Source organism: Benincasa hispida, unplaced genomic scaffold (genome assembly GCF_009727055.1).
Source record: "Benincasa hispida cultivar B227 unplaced genomic scaffold, ASM972705v1 Contig316, whole genome shotgun sequence".
NCBI lineage: Eukaryota > Viridiplantae > Streptophyta > Magnoliopsida > Cucurbitales > Cucurbitaceae > Benincasa > Benincasa hispida.
Genome location: NW_024064794.1, coordinates 454,951 through 476,998, shown reverse-complemented (window position 1 = coordinate 476,998; position 22,048 = coordinate 454,951). Strand labels below are relative to the sequence as shown.

Genomic DNA, 22,048 nt, shown 5'->3' with positions numbered 1-22,048 from the left:
TCTACAAAAATATCATTCCACTATATTGCAACGAAATAAGAATAACTCAAGTGACAAGGTAGTTGCAGTAGTAGTCAAATTTGAACATCAACAAATTCAACTCACAAAATCCTGATTTATGTCATATGTCAATTATTTTTTAGGGTTTGACACTTCAAATATATGATCTATTTATGGTAAGAACATCTATAAGGTACAAAATATATGTGTATTTTTAGACAAGGATGCAAGTTTATGTTTTTTTCTTCTTTGGGAATGTTGTGTTGAAAGAATTTTTTAGATCCAACAATACCCAATTATTCAGATTGCAAGTTATTTATTTAATTTTTTATTCTAAAAAGAAAAGGTTGTTAATACGTAAAAACTTAATTTAATTATTTTCATACATTGAATTAATATTAAAAACTTGGTTTCAATTTATATAATGATTTTTTTCTTTCCAAAATACTAAAATGCTATTTTTAGGAGTTGTTGGATAATAAATTATCCAAAGAATTTTTTTTTTAAAAAAAAACTTAAATAAATATATGTTTAAAGAATTGTATCATAAAGTAAAAAATATATGTTTTAAAATTAATAATAAGTTCGGGTTGGTTTTGATTAAATTAGCTCCATAGAGAGGTGTTAAAAAAACTTGTGGACCAACCCAACCCACAAAATTTTCATTTATTTGAACCGCACGGGTTGGATTGGGTTGATCACTCTTTTTGGATCATTGAGTTTTTTTTTAACACCTCTCTATGGAATTGACAATTACCCACTATTAGAAACTCACAATTTATCCAATTATCCTAGAACTTTACTTTAAATTAATAAGGATGAGTTTACCCACCCATAAATCTAATAAATCAATCGAAATTTGAAAAGTGGATCCCAATGATTATGTTTATCATTGTTTTCCTATATTTTGTAATCGTAATGAAATGTGGGGTCCACTTTCATTCTAAAATCAAATAACATAATCTGATTGAGGAATTGAGAATGTTCCATCAAATTGTGTTTGAAATTTATTTTGGGCTCACTAATCGTAATCATTACTGTTACAATATTAAAATTATGAAAAATTCATATTTATTATTAATGTTATCGTTAGCTAGCATTACCTTATTGCTAGGGTATAGGTAACAATAAATATAACATATTACATTTAGCGATATTGATAACAGTAGTAACGGCAAATGTGACATTCATAACTTTAAATAAATTTGATAAAAAAGAATCTAAATATGTTTGCGGTGGTAGCTCATTAAGATTGATTTATCAATATTATGTCCACACCAATTTTCATTACGAATTGGTAAATGCAGCCTAAATGTTTTTGTCGTATATTCTCTTAACAAATATATAAACAAAATGTTCGCTACCAAATTAATAAAAATTTACTTTGAAAAAACGATTTTTTTTTCTGAAAATTGTGGTTTTTTTAAAAAAGAAATGTTTATTCAATTATTCAATTATTCAATTATGAATTAATTCACCTCATGTTTGTGCAAGACTTATATTGCATTTAAATTACTTAATTTTGATTTTTTTTAATTAGCAAGTGAATTAATGAAAATTTAACCTAAGTTAGAACTAGACATAGATTAGTATTAAATTTGATGAAATTAATTTTTTTTGACAAAATTTAGAGGTACAATTCTTACACTTTTAAAGGTTTGAGATTTAAATTTTAAAAATAAAAAAGTTTAAGAATGCAATTGTTACAACAAAAAAAAAAATAGTTTAGGTGTTCTCATTTCTTTTTGAAATATCTGATCAAACGATCGGTGAAAGCTGATCCGATTCTTCGGCTCGGCTATGAACTTGAATTATTTCCTTTATATTCACAGAAATTCCATAAGATGTTTATTCTCAGAATTACATTTAACAAATTGAAAAGATATCGAATATAAACTGTGTGGCTCTGTAAGATGCAACCATTCAAGATCGATTCTCAATTTTTTTTCTCATTTGATGCTACAATTAATAGAACTCCTACGACTAATAACTGAATTTACTTCATGAAATTTATGTAGCCACAGCAATATCTTTACAGGAACTGAAGACAATTTTATGCAGCTACCAATAATATCTCCTATGATCAAATTGCAGCAGAAAATTTTCAAAACTAGAAGAGTATCCGCTCTTGATAAACATCCAATGCCTTGATGACTTTCTCTATGAACAACTTTCGGTGCAATCTGTATCTGCAGGGGGGCAAAACCTCCATTGTTAGCCATAAAAACAAATGGGAACGTAATGTATCTTCATTAAAATCATATAATTAGCTTAAGAAGGAAGAAGATAACGTGTACTTGATCGAGGCTTCTAGCGTTCTTGTAGCTTGTGACATAGAATCTATTGTTTCAAACAGCAGCACAACAAGGTGTTAACATCTTCAAATATAAGTTATCAAGATTTGTTTCAATGGTTTTAGAAGTCGCTTTGGGTTTTTGGCTTTCATTCGATATCCTATAAGCGACTAAGGCAATTAAATTTGGGAGAGGGCAAGGACTGCATGGCGTACCTAGCAATTTTTGGTCTTTTTCTGACGTGGTTGGAAATGCTGCGAGCATCCGTTGGCACTCTTCTTGTAGCTCTTTAACTGCTTTCTTCTCCCTGCTTGGGCTTGGTGGGATATCCCCATCGGACCATGAAGGCAGAGATCTTGCTGCTGCAATTACTGCTCCGTCAACAAATGTATCTTCCTTGTCAGATAACCGACCTGCTATCGTTATTTTGTCAGTTTGTTCAGCACTTTGTTGAATTACCAAGGGCGTTTTTTCCCCCCTTATGAAGAGGTAAACAAAAGAAAGTTCTCATTAACCATACCATTGTAATAGTAGTTCTCAGGAAGCCCGGCTATATTGAAAACTGATAAGAATGAATCTAAGTGAATACGTGCATTACTGGAGAACTCGATCCTGTCCCAAGGATTCTGCAGTTCCCGAAGTTAGATGTTAAACCATAGACTAAAAATACCAGATTCATGTATGATAATAGAGTAGGACCTCGAATGAAAATTTCCAAATTTGCGATAAAAGAGATTGAGCACACAGGTGATTTGATTCAGTGTGCTACTTAAGCAGTAAATACGCTTTTTTTAAGGGAACAGAATCTTCTTCTGCACATGACTTGAAATAAATTGCATCATTAACTCAAATATTTGGGAAGTCAGGCTTGAGATCAAATTACCACAGGAGATGAAAAACCATATCTCTGCAGAAACATGTGGTTCTTTTGTCCATTCATGTAATTGATGGTCATCTGCAAGTTAAACAAGAGATAGAGTAGACTATTATCTTTACAGGTATAGGCACAGAAGCAATTATCAAGACAATTGAGTTCTAGCATCAAATGTTAATGTTAATAGGTTTTATTGTATGATTCTGGCAAGATGAAATTGCAAATTGTATCAGTTTTTATTCTAATTATGCCACAATATCTTTGTATAAGTAACACAGATTGATACTTCAAAAAAATAGACAATATAAACTTAAAAGTCCCAAAAAGAGTGATTTCTTTGATCTCTTGCTTACAAAGCATAAACACCCAAGACAAAGCCCAAAAAAAAAATTCCCATATCACCCTCCTTTCACAAGTACGAGTGAATTTTAGGAGGAAGAGTAAAACCATCAACCATCTTTTTTATTTTGTTTTCCTTTCTTTCCCCCAGTTCTTTGGCTGTGGAGAGTTGGTCAAGATTCTGCAACAAGTTCAGAGTCTCAGACTAATTTGCTGTCTGCATGAAGATCTAAATTTGGCATTTTCGGGATGGTGACCTATAGGAAAAACTAGGACTCTTTGAAAAGTTGCTACTAGAGATATCTTTTGTTCAACTTTGACACAAAGAAACAATAGTGTTTTCAAAGTATAGCTCTTGGAAGGAAGTACAGCACACCACCTTCGGTTGGATAAAACTATAAACTGCCAATCTACACAAAGTTTGTGTTCCCTTTAAGTGTTATAATGTTGGATTGTAAATCTGTAATCCTCCAGTTGACTGCTTGGAAAAAACATTCTTATCTCCTTTCCTTTTTTCTTTTACAACCCCACCCCCTCAATATTTCATCTTTGATGTGAAAATGGTTTGCCTATAATCAATATGTATGTATGCGTGTGTGTATAATTTTCAAATTGCAATAGTAGAACTTTTTGCAATGATGCAACCAATATCCTTTAATATAAGATTGCCAAGAAAGAAATCATTTCAGTTATGCAGGGGCATTGCTAAATTCAAATACAATAACACAATGAAAAACCTCTTGCCCTTTTTTGATCTGCTGCCCAGCATTTATCATCACCTCAAGCATCCGATCCTTAAAACGCCAGTGGAAAAAACAATTTGGCTGAAAAGAATGGTTCAGCATATCTGCATATTATTATTAGAAATTACACAATTTGTGACATAAAAGAATCAACATAATATACTAATCCTCTGATGCATTTTGAGACATCTTAGCTTTTAATCCCTATCAAAATGTTGCCAACAGTTTTGTAACGCTGATAAAAGAGCACTTTCAAAACCTGATATATAAACATTATTTTTACTGCTTGTTCATAATCCACCCCCCCGGGAAGTTTACCAGCATAAGGAATTAGCATATTTGCATCTTGTACTAGGGCTCCGATCCTTGTTTGCATGTTTATGCATCGTGATTGTGCTATACTAACAGCCCAAATGAACCTTTTAGGATCTTTTGCAAGCCTCTTAATTTTAAGAGGTACACCACTGTGCTGTAGTATTAAAATAAGCCATAAAAGAGCAGCAGGCACATTAGTATAGTATAATGGAAAATTAATAGCACGTTCCATTCGTGTAACAGAGAAAATTTACCCAGTTCCTTTCCCAGAACTCTAAAACACGACGTTGCTGGTCTCTGATGGTTGAAGCAAGATTTTGATCCTGCAGCTCCAACAGTTCTTCCTAAAATGCATAAGAGATTTTACATAAGGCAAGTTAATCATTAAGGAACCGTGAAACTAATAAGAAATGGAATGACCAAAGAAAAACAATAATTGACAATAAAATTTCCAATATACTTCAATATTACTCTAATTAAATTGCATTCCAATATTTCTCATTTACTTCAAATTAACCATAGGCCGATTCATTAAATCATATTATACCTCCGAAAGATATTTTCACTACATAATCATCAATAGAATAATTTCACTGTTTATTCATAGGTACCTCGGAGGCTAGAAGCAAGCTTGTACATTCATCAATACTTGGTAGAAAATCACCATAGAGCTGCCAAAAGTTTTCCTCTCGATCAAATGCATACAACAGAAGACACGCTAACCGTAAATCCCAATCTGTCTGCATCAAAGATATGCCTTATATCAGTCATTTACAAACATAGGAACATAATCAATAAAACTAATAACAGGTATTCATCTAAGAAAAATATGCTTAATGATAACTGGGAATTTATTCAAATTGAATGGGATAAGTTATTAGAGAGCTAGGTAGGGGCCAGAGACATAAATCAAATGAGGTAGACCAGAATAAAATAATAAAACGAATATTTCAGTTAAAATAACAAAAACAAAAGCTCTTAGCTAAGAAATATTATCTTCGATCTTATGTAACTTGGTTTACCTCTGGATTTGTCGAGTTAATTATATCAAATATTGGATGACCCACTGGAATTATATCAGGGAAAAACATCCAGGGGAGTTTCTGGCTTATGGTTAACATTAGTTCTAAAGGAATTTCCATAATAACCTGTGAAACAATAGATAGAGAAAACATCATTCTTAGTTATCACGACCAAATAGCATGTCTCCGTGTGTTTGAAAAGAACTGAGAATTTTAGAAGTAATGCAAAAAACAGACCCTAGCGCGGCGAAGAGGTTCAACATCTTTGGAAGCATATACACCAAATCCATCGGGTCCTTCTTTGAATTCAATTCCATAAGCTCGCATACTTCTAACATACCCTATCTTATAGAAGTCAGGGTCTGCTGGTTCCAACTACGGAAGTTTAATAGTTGTTAAGATTCAACATTAACCCAACGCACGAGGATTGCATTTTACCAAATTATTCATGGCAGACGAGAATTAAATAGTTTAGACATTTGTTAGGCAAAGAATTATATGGTGGTTATAGAGGGATTTCACCTCAGAAGGAGATTCGTCCGCTTTGGGAGGTTGAAGAAGAGGAAATGCGGGGATTTCGGTTGCAGCTTTAATCGGCCGAAGTCTGCTTCTAGGGGAAGTGGAAGAATAGTTACTGAATCTTGATAATGGAAAAGACCGGAAATCCTTGGCCTGTATTAACAATAGAGAAAAAGAAAAGATGAGAGACGAAGGAGAAGAAAGGTTTGTTGACATGGCGAGAACGGAAGAAAGTACCTGCGGGCAGGACATGAAGCGGTGAGTGGGCTGATGGAAGGAGATGGAATTCGCCATTTTAGCTACCGATCAACTGCAAGCAGAGCAAAACGTTATCCACTTCACTTCTCTGCTTCCGTGTTCCCTCCCATTTTTTAACAACAGCGCGGTCTAACGTTTGACTTCACGTTTGTTTAAATATGTTTCTGAAGATAAATTTTCCAGAGTTATTTATTTGAAGATAAATTTTCAATAGTTATTTATTTATAATTTTTTTTCTTTTTACAATGTGTGTAGGTGAAGCCGGGAGTGATCCAAACCTCCGACCTAGTTGGTTCATATCCATTGAGCAAATTTGTTTAAACTTAACAATTTGGTTCAATTGAAATAAGTTAATTAGATATGTGGTTGAAAAACATATTAGAATTCAAATTTTGCCTAGAAGATAAATTTTCTTGAAGCAGTCAGTACCTATTTATATAACCTTGTAATAGCATGGTGCACTTTTCCATTGAAAATAAAATATGATGGCTCCTTTTATTAAGTTCAAAATTGACCTTCAGTATTTTCGAAATGGGATTGGGAAGAGATTCAAACCTTGGACAGTTTAAAGAACTTATTTTCATTTTCATTTTAAGTTGATAATTTGTTTTTTCTGAATTCGAACAAGTGAGACTTGAAGATGGAACGGGCACCGATAGAAATGATACTTGTCTTAACGAGTTGAATTGGGTAGTGCTGTTTTAGATCTTTGCAGGGAGATTCTACAAAAAGCCCAAATCCCAAATGATGACACTAAACAGAGAATAAATTGTGTAGTTAACCTCCACTTGGGTTGCAGGGCCATTTAACCACCATTACGTTACATTATGACCTCAATTTCTGTAGCTATTTATCCCAGTTTATAGCATTTGATGTGAACTTGATGCTCAAGCCTTCTACTGCTTAGACTATAGGTCCTGCGTCAATAGCTTTCCTGTCCATGCGAATCGAACACACCAGTAACCACCAACAGTTCTCTTCCTTCTCCAAGAAAGGAACTAGAAAGTACAAGATTTTGAACTATTGGATTAACATCCAGCTATATAAGTAACTGAAATCTCAAAGCTATTGAATCACCCAAGTTGTAAGTTTATGAGTTATAAAACACTCTCCCCTCAATTGTAAATTTGAAAATTTATAGAAAACCCAATAAGTAGAACAATTATTAATTGGAGAAGAAATGACATTACTTTGATACCATATTAAACTTATTGTAGTCCATTAGCTTAGGCGTCTGCTTCATGTTGGAATAGCCGATTGTTATACATGAACGATTCCACAATAACTTCTTTTTTCCATTTCTTTTTTTTTTCTCCTCCTCCTCCTTCTAGCTAGAGGCTGTTTAAGCTTTAGGCTTTCCATTATATCTATACAAGTTGTAAGAAGAATACAGAAATCACACTTTGTGTTAGCAATATGCACAGAAAAATAAGTACAGAAAAATTGTATCATACATCTCACAACTCATAATACAAACTAATGCACTAGTTCTGGCTGATAAACAAGCAGGAAGTATGATGTGGGGGTTTAGAAGCTTGCCTTCTATTTTAGCGTTCAGTTTAACTAGTTTAAAACCAAATCCTTTTGTGTGGGCTCACCATGTGATTTAGCTTTTGAAATGAAAAGGCAGCAAATGTCATAGAACTATGTTAATTAAGTACACAACACAATACAAAGAAGTAAAAAGAATTTAACATTACCAATTAGATAATTGATACTAAGCTTCCCAACTTTTATGCTATAATAGATTGGAATGAACTAAAAAACTCAATAAAGAACCAAGCAAAGTCGGACAATATTCTTGGAGTACACGACCCTGTGATAAAGTTACTGAATACTTATAAATGCATAGTTTTATATGTTATGATCCACAAATTGCTTGAGTCAATTATCCACTTTATTCTCAATGTCATAAAAATTAGAATCTAGAGATGGTCAGAAATTAATTGAGTTGAATCACATAAAGCAATTGGCTTACTAGAAGATCTTCTCTAGTCTATCCAATTGGTGATGATACGATCCAACAATTCCGACACCTTTCTCAGATGGTCACTGGTATTCTGATCACCAACGAAATTCAAAGTCTCATTTAACTCCATTGCTTCGCCGATCATCGCTTCTCTCAGCAAACACCTAAAAACCCAATTCCTCAAATCGCAATCCGGAACCAAATTAGAATTTACCATGTTCCTGAGAACCTTCAAAGCATCAAGTGTCATCCCCTTCCTGCAAAGTCCCGCAATTAGGGTATTATAAACCCTCTCATCCGGCTTACACGGCGACCCCGGTCTCAGCATCCAATGGAAAATCTTCAAGGCGTCCTTGGATTTCCGCCGCTTAGAATAAGAGAAAATAAGCATGGTGATGATAGGGGTTGAATAAAGAAGGGCATTCCGATGGTGGTTGAGACGGGTGAGGAGAGACATTGTGAGGGCAAAATCGGATTGGGAAGCAAGGGAATGGGAAAGAATTGAAAGGGGAAGAGATTGAAGTGATGGATTTGTAAGGAGAGTCGCGTCCAGAAGGGCGATTGCAGTAGAGTGGTGGTTATAGAAACAGAGACGAGGAAGAAGGAGGTTGATCTTTGTTATAAGCTCGTCATGGGTCAGAGTGGTATTGGGTTCGGAAGCTATGGAAGCAGAAGCAGGAGCAGAATCGGAAATGGAGGAAGAAGAAGAAGAAGAAGAAGGAATGGCGGGAATTTGATAGCAGAGGAGCTGTGGTGGGAGTGGAAGACGGTGTAGGGGAAGAAGCCGCTGCCTTATTCTCTTCATTTCCTCTCAGACTCAATGCGACTCTAATTCCTGCAAGTCTCGTTCTTTTTTCTTCTATTTTTTTGGCCATGTTTAGTTAATTCTTTCAAGAAAAACTCCACTCCGTTTAATCAACTAATATATATATATATATATATTATTAAATATTACATAACTATAAGGATTAAATTAAAGGTAATTTTGTTGGGAGTGTAGCTCAATTATTTATACGGTAGGTTCAATTTTCTTAAGAATTTAGTCCAAGGACAACTTAGGGACTATTTAAAATAATTTTATCAAAATTGAATTAAATTCAAAATAGAAACCATAAGGATAACTATTTACTTTTGTTTTTTTATTGTAGTAGCTAGTTTTTATTTGTTTAATAAGTACTTAAAAAATTTATGATCTATTATTGAGATTTAGCAAAATCTTGATAGAAAAAATATTTTTCAAATGCCAACAAGAACGTAGTTCAATTGACATAATGTTCATATTATCAATTTTGTGGTCTGAGGTTCGATTCCCCCACTTCACACTTTCATTACATCAATTCATTTACTATAATGAAACACATAAACGTTGGATGCCATTGGATTTTGGCCGTTTGTCCCACATCACTTAAACTGGACAAGTGAGAAGCTCAATGCTTGAATTTGAAGAATCTTAGATTAGGATACTTAAGGAGGTTCGAATGATTAAGGACGTTTTGACTTCCACCAAAATAATTCTTTTGATCAGATGCCAACATGTGGGATAGGTTTACATTGAGCAAGTTATTGGACAAATCCAATTTAATGACTTCATTTGGTCCATAACCAGAAATTCCAACAGTAGAGAGGGTGATCTCAATTAGTTGAGTCTGAGTTTGAAGCCAAATGGGAAATTGAGGACCTATGAAACAATATTTCAAATAAAGTTCCTTGAGCTTGAAAGGTGGAATCCAATCATGTGAAATGTTGAAAACCAAAGCTTACGAATTATTTATCTCGATTTCAAAGATTTCCAACTTCGTTAAATCCACTAGGTGAACCTTTGTTATAATTGTGTTCCATGAATTCCCGTAACTAACAAAATGAACTAGTTTTGAAAGTTGTCCAAAACTTGAAGGTATAGTTCCATTTAAAGAGTTATCTGATATAGATAAATGTTGCAACAATGACTAATTACCTATTGAATTTGAAAGTGAACCCCATATATAATTTTCTTAAAGATCCAAGAATCGTAGATTCTTAAATGTTCCCAATGAACTCGGTATCTCTCCCACAAATTTATTAAATGCTAACTCCAAGCATTCCAAACTATTGTGGGAATAATTTGAGAAACTATCCAAAAAAATCTTCAAGTTTAATCTCAAAACTATTGAATCCAAGGTACAAAAATCGTAACTTGCAAAAATTTTGCTGGAAATCTTGGTGGGTGATCTCCATATTATTATTGAAGCTATTAGAACTCAAATCAAGATATTGGAGATTTTTTAATTTCACAAAATCCTGAGAAATTGTACCTTGAAAATTATTGAAACTCAGATCAAGTATTGAAATGCGAGTAAGATTAGATAGCCAGGAAAGTATGGAAGAATTTATCCCATTAACTGATAAATCAAAGACTCTAAGTGAATTGAGATTTAAAATGGCATCTTAAGTATCAAAACTTGAAACACCACAGTTACTTAAGCGTAGCTCTGACAATGAAGAAAGTCCATTGACTGCATGCATCCAATTTGCTACAGTACTCAAATCCGCCCCTCTAAGATTAAGGTACTCAAGAGAAGAAAGACCAGAAAGCCATTGCAAGTTTTCAACATGCAAATTAGGCCATGTGAAGAAAGGTACATCCCAACCAAAAAGATCTAGATAATTCAAATGAGACAAATTTCCTAAATGAATGGGAATTTTGTCCACTAGATAATTCAAACTCTAGTTGCATATAGAGGTTGTCCTACTAAAACTCAAAAATACTGTCAGCAAGCTCCATAACCAAAGCCTTTAAAGACTTACCTGACCCTGAAGACTGAGCATGAGTCGACTGGTGTGGTGTTGTGAAATTTTGGCTGTCTAAGCCCTACTACCATCCTGAGTATCCATGGTCAAAAGACTCTTCCCATCTAGGATGATGAGACTCGCAGTTCAAATGACCATAATACTCCTTCTCGACGAATTCACATGGTGCTGGCATCCACGGCAACCTCAAGCATGCTTGCATAGGATACCCCTCGAGTAGACAACTCCCACACATCTCTACTTGTTGCGAACTCCTTTCCATCAAGTGACCAACTAAGGAAGTCAACTCGACAATGTGGCATCAAAGACCACTTGCCTCATCGCCAAAATCTACAACTTCGATTTCAGACATCCAAGATTGATTTGAAAATTCTGTCATGCTTAACTGACACAAAAAGAAAACAAATCAAACCAAAAGAAAACTTTAACTAAAACTAACTAAGAAGAATTAATTGGCTTTCCCGGCAACGACACCAATTTGGTACACCCAGATTTTACCATCGCTCGTAAACCCTTGCTACATAAATAAAATTTATAAATCACTGAATGAACTACTTATACTAATTGGTAGTACAAGCGACAAATTTGGGGTCAAACCTCAAGGAAGCGCAAAAGATTAGTTCGTCGAAGCTCGTTTTTAGTTAACGAGGAGGGGGAGGGAGGAGGGAGGGGGAGGGGTTGGTGTGGATTGGATAAGTCGAATTGCAAGAAAATAAAATGCAATTAAAAGAAACGACCTAGCTTAAGGGAATTGGAATTGACCAATGCAATTCTTGTTCATCGAGTTATTTAAATGCAATTTTAGTTTCTTAACTATGCCTAGCTTAATTGATTGGAATCCCAACAATGGTCCTAATTACCTCATTAATCCAAATGCATAGAAAACGGATCCACTCCATTCAAATTGACAAATCGCATTAAGTTCTAGGGATAATGCTAGGATGAGTATTCGACTTCCAACGTCTAAACAACACATTCAATGTGGTTTCTCTATAGGTCGATAGGACAAACTACTATTCATTATAGACAATGAATGGTAAGCCTAACTAACCTAGCTTCCATTGAGATTAACCTATAATTATATGTCACATATTACAAGCCGTTCTCTAAGCATTCGAACTACACAACAAATTATTGGTTGTCAATCAATAATAAAATTATGCAATTCATAAACACAAAATTCAGATTGAAACCCATAGACAATAATATAGAAATTTCATTCAAATAGAACTCCCAAAATTTGCATTGTTCCAAAATCCCCTAAACTAGAAAATAACTATAACTTACCTTCCCATGGAGACGAAGAAGACAAATCCCAGCATTGTTCCATTAACTACATGAGATGAGAAGAAAAATGGAAGAAAAATACAAGTGGAGAGGTGAGAAGAGCAGAAAATCGCCCGATTAGGGGTTGATGATTTTTGCCCTAAGTCGAAGAGGACATTATATAGTAGTCATCGAAGCGTTGCAACACTGCGAGCCTCGCGCGCGCGTCCGTCAAATATCGGAGCATTGCAACGCTGATTTGTTTTCTTCATGAAATAGGCAGCTACTACCTTGTAGCGACTCAATGCTCCGTCTAGGGGCAATTTCATCCTTTCACATCTTTTTGAAGCCCAGCTGCTTAAATTAGGTCCTAATTGCTCCAAATTAACCCCGAACAACTTGTAACAACTAATTCCATCTCAAAGATGCTCAATACCTATAAAATCATTAAATAAACACATTAAACATAGTAACGACCTATAATTAAGAAGAGGAAAATAACACATTTTTTTGTGCTATCAAGATACAAAGACCAATAATGTGCATTAGAAACCAAAAGATGCACACGACTTCATGGTAATGTGAAATAAATCATATGATAAGAAAATAGTGGATAAAGAGAGAAATGACAAACTAATTGCATTAAGCAAGTAGATGGAATGGGTTTGTAAGTTGAAAGGAAGTAAACCCATATATATTAGTTGGGTTAACTACTGGTACAATTATTCTTAGAAATATACACATCCTATCAACCCAGATAAATAAGGGGACCCTTTGAGAACATACAAACAAAAGTTAATAATTTTGAAATAAACCTATCCAATAAACAGTACCTAACAATCACTGTTCATCAATATGATGGAGTTAGCATGCAATTATCGGAAGAAACCAAGATCAATAAGCACTCTAATTCATTAATTTTAGCAATCAATTTCAGCATGTTCATAAGGAAAATGAGGGTTTCAAAAATTACCTTTGTAGAATCTTTTCGATCCACAAATTCAGCAACAACCTTCAATCCAAATAGATGTAACCACCACTTGATCTTCCTTACTATTCTCTTGAACTTTAGATTCGATGGTTGAACCCAAAATGAGCTGAGATTAGAGGGAGTTTTTATGGAAGAAGACTGGTTTTTGGTGTTTTGGAGTTGAAGAACTCTTCTTTAACAAATTTCTGGATTTCAGCAAATTCTCTCTCAACTTAGCTGAATAACTTTTGTTTTTATTCAACTAGTTCATGCAACTCTCTTGCATGAAGAGGTGACACTAATCCCACCCAATTTTAATGAAAAATGAGTGTTCATTGTTAGAATAACCCACTTAGTCCATAATTTTCAATTTTAATATCAAAACAATTTTATTTAATTTAAATTTCATAAATTAAATTAAGACAAAAATGAATTTGATATAAAATTGCAAATTTCAAATTTTAAATAAAATTAATTCAAATAATTAATTCTAAATAAAATTAATAATTAATTAAAATAATTTAATATCCAATTTTAAATTATTTACACCACTAATTCTACAAACATGAATTCATGTAATTTTAATATTGAAATCATATTTAAATATTATCCGATTCTCCAATTTTGATAATTAAACGTATAATTATATCGCATATAATTACTTATTCCCTAAATTTGAATTTGAACATTTCAAATTAAACTCATCACGCTATTCTAAGGTTTAATCCGTTTGTGAGCTAGTAGGGGACCTAATGAACCTATAGATCATTGGCTCTAACGATCCGAGATTAGTTGACTAAACTCTTTAAATCAAATGAATCAACGTTAACTACCAAGTCACTCCACTAAAGTCCAGTAGTTGCACTCCTCTCACTCTAGTTATATTTCTGTCTACTTGATTTAACTGTAATTAGTAAGTCGACCATTTACAGTTTGTTCGTAATAACGGCTGGGTCAAATGTTGTTTTACCCCAGAGATTATAATTGCTCCTTAAGTTTCACTGATCCTCTAATGAACAATTGGTTTGTAATCCAATCACCGAGACCCTCTCAGGCCAACGAGAGGGTGGGACCCCTTTTTCAAGACCTAGAATTAGTACTTAAGAGAACAACCTCTCTACTAATCCTAAAAGCGGGTAGGAGTGAATTCCATCTTGCACCATTTGTCCCTAACTATCTACCTAGTCTTACTCCTGAAATGGGAGGCTTATTAAGCCGGCACTGTTGAGCCAACTCTCACCTATGCAAATTTAAGGATAATCTTGAATAAATAGGAGTTCATAGTTAGCTCAGGATTAACGTCGAGTTACTTAGGTCATCAATTTGAAATAGTCAGTCTTAAACAATAAATAGCATTATAAAGTAAGAGTGACTTATTTCTTGGTCTCGGTCTTACGCAAACTCATTGCATAGGACACCCCCACTCACATGGCTCTACATGAACGATTCGAATCACATCGTTTGTACTAAATACAAAGTGGGTCACATCCGATAGTGTTACCAGAATAAGGTGTCCAACCTTATTCATATACTATAGATCGTTTTGACTATTTATTTGAACTTGATCCATTTTTATGTCTCCATATAAAGTCCAAGTATTCATATAATAACCATGGATCTTAGTTTATTGGATTTAGTCTTGACAAGTGCAATTTACATATTCAATAATAGTTTTATGGAATAAACCTCAATAATATCTTTATTGCAAATAAAATATATTTAATATTAACAAACTGCGGGTTTTAGGACATACAACCCATCAAACTCTTTACTGCAAATAGAATATGTTTAATATTTACAAACGGCAAATTTTAGGACATACAATCCAACACAATATACAATAAACCATTATAAAAATAGGGGATATGTCAATGATAAATCCAATAAACAGTACCAAACTACTACTGTCAATCAATCTAAAATACATTAAAGAAACCTAAAAAAACAAGGGGATGTGACATACAAATGTGAATCCATTTAAACAGAGACCAAAATAGACAAACAATTGACAAACAGAGACCAAAATTTACAAATTGGACAAACGTGACTAAAATTTACAAAATGGACAAACAAAGACCAAAATGGATAAACAATGGACAAATAATATACAAACAATGGACAATCAGAGACCAAAATGGACAAACAATTAATATGAAATCATCCATCGGAGACCAGCAATGGACAAACAGAGACAAAAATTTACAAAAATTTCAATCGAAAATATAAAACTAAATTGAAGCTATTGAAACTTTTGAGCTAAAATTGGGAAAACAAAAAGGACCTCATCATCGACTGGGAAATGGAAAGAAAATTACCTTATACCTCATCCCCCCCACCAAGCTCCACAATGGATCCTTCAGCCCCTACCACTCTCCAAACGAGAACCTTTGCCCTCCACCAAGCAAAATCATTCCTCAACCAAACAAGAGAAAATCGATGAAATGATAGATAGAATGAGAAAATCGAACGAAGCGGCAAAGGAAATCCTTCATTTGGAGCGGCAAGGGAATCCTTTATTTGAATCGACAAAGGGAAGAAGGAATGGACGCATTTGGAACAATAACGAGAAGGAGGAAGTCAGACAAAACCTCAATCAGATCTAGAGAAAAATATGCAAGAGGAGTACTACCCTAAACGTAGATTTATAGATCTGTGAAGGGTTAGATGAAATAAAGTTAAGGGCTTTAAGGATACAGATCTAATTTCGATGGAGATGAAGAGACACGAAACTAGATCTTAGGAGTGGCATCGACAGAGATGAAAGAGACAAAAAGTACATCTAAAGAGTGGAATCAACGGAGAAGATAGAGAGAAAAAGCATATATGAGGAGTGGAATCGACATAAATGGAAGAGACGAGCCAAGACTTGAGCATTACAATCGACAGAGAAGAAAGAGAGACGGGAGAGATGAGCCAAGAAACAAGAGAGATGAAACCGAGAGGTTGCAAATAGTGAACACTGTAGAAATCGTGGATTAGAGAATAGTAAATATTGTTGTTAATTTGGGATATAAAAGTTGGAGCCTCAAACAATAACCCACTCCACCCTACTCTGGAGCCTCAAACAATAACCCACTCCACCCTACTCTACTCTAAGGCCAAACAACCCCTTAATAATTGTAAGAATATAGAACTCTTAACCAATTACAAGCAAATATTTACTCAACTACGGCTAATATTATTATAAAGGTTTCTTCACAATGGAGCCTGGGTCATGTCGTAAGAATTTAGGTCATTATTCGAAAGGCATATACTTATATATGGGTAAGTTTTGTACAAATTTCTAATTAAAAAGCTACCATAGGTCATGATATTAAATTTATGTAACATGTCAATATTTCTATTGATGTTTCCACATTTTAGTACATGCAACATCGACATGAGAGATCAAATTAGTATTTCCATTATATTGTTGAAAAATAATAAAAGATAAAAATTAAACACAAAAATGTCACTAATGTAAATATAATATAGTTAATAAGTATGTTAAAAAATGTAAAATGTTTGTTTAATAATTTAAGTAAATATTTTTTTTTGTTCTTTTTATATTTTTTATAATTTTTTTAAAATATTCATCAGCGTGAGATTTTACCCATATTTTCATCCACCTTTCTATAAAATTGAGTCTCGGCGTTCTGTCAACATTAATGTTCATTAGACATTAGGCAACATATCCTGCAAAAAAGGGCTATTAACGTCTGAATTGGCCCATTCATAATAGATGGGTCATTATAAGCCCAAAAAGAAACGGCCCATAATATATAAGCCCAAGAAAGCCCAATCCGGACCGGTTAAAAGAGTGTGAAGCAAGCTTCCCGCCTTTTCTCGATTCATTAGCGCGCCACTGGAATCTGAAATCTGAAATCCGCATTTTAATTTCTTCTTCCAAAGGAAGCTGTCGAGGGATTACTGATTGAGACGATGTTCGGGAGAATCAGATCGTCTTCTTCATTGGATTCCTTGGAGCGGCCGCCTTCCAAGATTCTTAAAGATGATTGTCTCTCCATCTATGGTTCGTTCTCTATCTCAATCTTTCTTTTTAATCTAATTATTGATTCACGTCTATAATCTGCCGATGTCTCGTAACCCCCACCTTTTTTTTTTTTTTTGAGTTCTTACTGAAATTTATATGTTATGATTGGCTTTTTTCCAATTTCCGGAAATTAATTATTGTTTGGATTTGAAAAATGTCATGTTGGGATGCCTTGTTCTTTTGTCTTCTTTTAGTTTTTCGGTTTTTTAGCCACTTAGTAGAGTGAAAATCGATGTCTATTCTGATCGAAAGTGGTAAGTTGAATTGGTTAGTAGTGGAAATTGTTGAAGATCTGGTTTTTAAGGATGTTAAGAATCAGGAACAATTAGATGTATTTAGTTACCATAAAGAACAAGGATATTATCATGTTACTTGGTATTGATTGTCGAGAATGATTCTTGAATTTTCTTTTCACTGTTTAAAACTTAACAGAAGCTGGACCTGCTGTGTCGGTTTATGTATTTGAGAGCTGGTATTTTCCGGGTCATAGCTCATTTTTATCGGAGTCTATTCAGGTTTTAGTGTTGCGTTCCAGTAGATAATTGACATCTACCATTTTTTTTTGAGGTGTGGAGTTCAAATCTCCATGCCCCTATTGTAAATAAAAATATGCTCTTATGATTTTTCATATCAAGGATGTTAAAGTTATAAGTGATGGAAACTGTAGTGCTTCGTTGGAATTAACAAAGTTCTATCTGATCATTTCGGTTAGCTTTTGGACTTGTCTTAGGCATGGATGATTCACTTCACTTTCCTTTTAAGATTAGACTGCAGCCCAGAATCTGATGTGGGAGATGAGATGGTGTTGTACGTTAAGATTTCAGATTTTGGGTTCTAAGACTTATTTTATTAGAACAATCGTATAACAACATTCTTTGAAGTTATTTAGTTTCTCTTTCTTCTTGCAGAGACTACCTTAATGAAGCTTAAACACGGTTCTCAACATAACTCAAGTCCACCCATAAAGGAAGATGCCTTAGAGGATGGAGAAATTGATTCTAACTCAAGTTCATCGTGCAATGAGGCAATGAACACAGAGGCATGCACAAGTTTTTCTAAGAATTCTAATGAGTTAGCCGAGTCAACTAAAGAAGATTTCATGACTGTAGATTCAGATTATTCGACTACAAGTATTACCTCTACACCTGAAATTTCTGAGAATTGTCAATCAACAGAATATTCAACACAGCGCAGGATGAAGAACTCTATTCTTTACCTATTCTCTAAATTCAAGAATTCTCCAGGAATTTCAACAATCATGGAGGAGCCAATGACAACGGAAGACTTCTGTTGTGTAGTTATATCACCGAGTTCTAGTGCATCTCAGTCTACATCCAATATCGAGCTACATTCAGAGCAAGAATCCATTGGTTTGTCGACAATGTTACCGGAAGAGGTTCTATAACTTGGTGGCATGATCAAACATTAGCCATTCCAGATTCAGTCCCCTCTGGCAATGAGTTTTCATTCACATCTTCAAAATCTGTTTAAATCATGTTGTAATGGCCACTATGCAGAATGTAGGGGAAATGTATAATTATTATATCTGAACATGAGCGAAATTATGATGTGACTGATTTTTTCTAATTCACCAGTTATGATGAAAATTTCTTTGGAGTCTTAACATTCAAAATGGATTTCTCCTTTTTTGTTTGGATAAAAAGTTCTGTGAGGAAGATTACAGGGCTCTGCTGACATCTTATTCTATAATTCAAGATTACAGACAAGAATGCTCACAATTTTCACTGAGTACATGGATGCTTCATAGACACCATCACTCTATCAGCCATGGTACAAGAGCTGGCTCCCACTCTACCAATTCACCTTCTCTGAACCAGAGAGCTGCATAGACGCAAAATTTAATGTACTCTCAAGAATTCTTAGTCCATTTAAAGGAATTGCTAATAAACTTAATGGTGTAAAGTCAGTTATGCGAACCTAAACTAAATTCAGTAAAAGACTACCAACTACAATTCAATGAGCACAAGAAAAATGATTTATCTTCTGTAGTTTCTAACCTCTGAAAAATGAAAATTTTACCCTAACAACAAATCCACTGATTATAGTATTGTTATCGAGAATGTAAACGAGTTGACCCTTTTCAAAACCACACAGTGCTTCTTACCTACTTCACGCTTGCCACTCTCAGGACTATCACTCCCATGAATCACATTCCTGCCAAGAATTTCAAAAATAAGTTCATTCTAATGTACATACAATAGCATACAAAAAATTACACCAAGAATCAAAATTTATAAGGCCCAACCTTCCTTTTTGAATAGCAAGATCCCCTCTTATTGTTCCTGGCTCAGCTTCGAGAGGATTTGTAACTCCGATTAACTTACGTGCTGACGCCACAACACCAACACCCTCCCATGCCTAAATAAACACAATTAACGTTGACAGGAAAGTTACAAGATAGTTATTTATTTTTTATAGCAGGCCAGAATACATCAGAAATAGAGTTATGAGAAACATACCATACACACAACGGGACCTGATGTTATGTACTCAATTAAACCAGGAAAAAAGGACTTGCCCTTGAGATCTTTATAGTGTTCCTGTAATAATATAAGACTAGTTGACTAGAGAGACAACAAAACCATGGTTGAGAAAGACATCAAAGGAGAATGTTTAATGGAAGTCTCAAACGACCAATTAGCTTATGAAATATTCTTTCAAATTATTTATATAGAAATGAAAATTAAGCCTATAGAACTCAAATACTTTAGGCTCCCTTTGGTTATCATTCGGTTTTTTGTTTTTAGTTTTTTAAAACTAAGCCTATAAACACATCTTCCACCTCTAAACTTTTCGTTTTGTCATCTACTTTTTACCATTATTTTTAGAAACCAAGTCAAATTGTTTTTGTTTATAGAATTTGCCTGAGAATTCAACTTATTTAAGTAAGGTGCAAACCATGGTAAGAAATTGAGAGGAAATATGCTTAATTTTCAAAAACTAAATGATTACCGAGCGGGGTTTAAAAAAGCCTAAATTAAAACAAAATTCAAATTCTCCAAGAAACTTTGAAACATCATGGAGAATGACAAACCTCAGCCAAATCCTTAGAGCATTGGAAGAGTTTCAAGCCAGTAAGCTTAAACCCTTTCTTCTCAAATCGCGAAATTATCTCTCCAACCTAACAACAAAATCAGTTAAACCAAGGAAACTTCAGAATGCACATCAAGCAGTTCTCCGCTATAATTACGGAAGAAAATATGGATTCTTTCATTTCTATTTCTGTTTTTTCCTCTTTAATTTGACATTATTCAACACAAATGAACTTACATTCAAGAATTGAAACCTTAATAGCACAGGAGCTGAACAACAACCAGAGAGAAAAAGAGGGAAAACCCAGAAATTAAGGGCAAAATTATCAGGCCGTAAAGGAAACTCACAAGGCCACGTTGAACACCATCAGGTTTCACCATAATGTAAGTCTGGTCGACTCGCTCCTACACCTCAAAAGTAAAAAATCGATTAATCTGAAAATAGACTGATTAAAGGCCAGTTGAATCGAACAAAAAAGAGAAAGAAAAGTGAGCAAACCAGGGAGGCAACCAAATGGGGCAAAAAGATGAAGGATTCATTGTCAATGGAAGAAGCACGAGAACGAGTAGAAATTTTGGAGAAGAGATGGGAATTCGAAGGGAATGCTGAAAGAAGGTCACGACGGCGTAGGGCGGCCGTCCGGGAGTGGGTTAAGCTGCAAAAGGTTCTGGTCGGCGGCCGGAGAAGTGGCGGAGCTCCTCTTCCGAAGACGGCCACAGCTTCCATTTCGCCCTCTTATTGGAAAAAGCCCAATCCAAAAGGTAAAAGTACAGAGGCAAAGTTCTTGCTTTCGCCTGCAGTCCCACTCCCTTTTCACAAGGATTTTCAAATATATAAAATTTTAACTTTTTACATCATGCGTTTATAATTTTTTCCCCTTTTGGTAGTTAATTGTTTTTGTTTCTACCTCAAAAATATTTCTTCCGAATGGTTAAATTAAAGGGTCATGGGAAATCCAAGCATGGAGATAAATTCGAGATTAAATATTCGATTTTTCAATTTTATATTTTGTCCAAAAAAAATTTAAAAATTTAGATTCTTTTGGTAACTATTTTATTTTTTTTATTTTTTAATAATTAAGTTTATAAATATCACTTTAATCTATTGGTTTCTATATTTTCTTATCTATATTTTAGGAGTGTTGATATGAAAATCCTAGTAATTCGAGAATTAGAAACCCTTTATTTTTTTGAACTTTAAAACTCCTAAAATTAATCGGCACGACTACAAGGAGAGTTGGATAAGGTTACCTTATGATGACATACTAGGAGGTAAGGAAAACTAGTCCTCTACTCAAGGTTTGAATACTCATCAAGCAAGTTGATCGATCTTAATTGAATGTTCAAACATGCAATGCAATCCTATATTGAGAATTGCAAAAAAGGTAGCTATGAATCTCCTTCATTAACATAGAAGAAAAATCTCATTTCCAAAAGTTAAAATCTAAAACTCTTTTGTAAAATCTAATGGTTAGACTTTAATTAGTCTCCCAAAATCCGAATGTGTTTCATCATAGATCTTAGTAAAATAACAAAAAAATAAAAAAACTTTTATTTAACATATTTTAGAAAGGATAAAAATTGGAAACAATAAAACTACATCCAA

General features: G+C 34.1%; 4 protein-coding genes across 6 annotated transcripts; 1 reads left to right on the top strand and 3 right to left on the bottom strand.

The window, feature by feature from the left end:
* Positions 1-1,803: 1,803 nt before the first annotated feature.
* Positions 1,804-6,504, bottom strand: LOC120069315 (protein PLASTID TRANSCRIPTIONALLY ACTIVE 14). 3 transcript variants are annotated; one of them, XM_039021045.1, is made up of 13 exons: positions 6,344-6,504; positions 6,110-6,259; positions 5,825-5,962; positions 5,588-5,713; positions 5,177-5,305; positions 4,820-4,909; positions 4,569-4,719; positions 4,245-4,354; positions 3,178-3,249; positions 2,815-2,920; positions 2,510-2,710; positions 2,298-2,340; positions 1,866-2,189 (listed from the first exon to the last, which is right to left on the bottom strand). In XM_039021045.1, the coding sequence occupies exons 1-13, from the start codon at positions 6,398-6,400 to the stop codon at positions 2,111-2,113; spliced, it is 1,452 nt and encodes a 483-aa protein (XP_038876973.1). In that variant the 5' UTR covers positions 6,401-6,504; the 3' UTR covers positions 1,866-2,110. The 3 variants fall into 3 exon arrangements, with proteins under 3 accessions (XP_038876975.1, XP_038876973.1, XP_038876974.1); XM_039021046.1 differs by having other exon boundaries at positions 2,510-2,707; XM_039021047.1 differs by lacking the exons at positions 5,588-5,713; positions 5,825-5,962 and having other exon boundaries at positions 1,804-2,189.
* Positions 6,505-7,412: 908 nt separating this feature from the next.
* Positions 7,413-9,228, bottom strand: LOC120069316 (pentatricopeptide repeat-containing protein At3g22470, mitochondrial-like). The gene is made up of 2 exons (XM_039021048.1): positions 8,343-9,228; positions 7,413-7,731 (listed from the first exon to the last, which is right to left on the bottom strand). The coding sequence occupies exon 1, from the start codon at positions 9,136-9,138 to the stop codon at positions 8,356-8,358; it is 783 nt and encodes a 260-aa protein (XP_038876976.1). The 5' UTR covers positions 9,139-9,228; the 3' UTR covers positions 7,413-7,731; positions 8,343-8,355.
* A 7,969-nt stretch (positions 9,229-17,197) lies between these two features.
* On the top strand, positions 17,198-19,022 carry LOC120069295. Its single transcript, XM_039021008.1, has 2 exons — positions 17,198-17,368; positions 18,298-19,022. Exons 1-2 carry the CDS (start codon positions 17,278-17,280, stop codon positions 18,792-18,794), a joined length of 588 nt encoding a protein of 195 aa, XP_038876936.1. The 5' UTR covers positions 17,198-17,277; the 3' UTR covers positions 18,795-19,022.
* On the bottom strand, positions 18,988-21,261 carry LOC120069294 (nucleoside diphosphate kinase). The gene is made up of 7 exons (XM_039021007.1): positions 20,942-21,261; positions 20,791-20,847; positions 20,445-20,531; positions 19,870-19,950; positions 19,656-19,768; positions 19,515-19,564; positions 18,988-19,231 (listed from the first exon to the last, which is right to left on the bottom strand). The coding sequence occupies exons 1-7, from the start codon at positions 21,167-21,169 to the stop codon at positions 19,164-19,166; spliced, it is 684 nt and encodes a 227-aa protein (XP_038876935.1). The 5' UTR covers positions 21,170-21,261; the 3' UTR covers positions 18,988-19,163.
* Between the last annotated feature and the right edge of the window lie 787 nt (positions 21,262-22,048).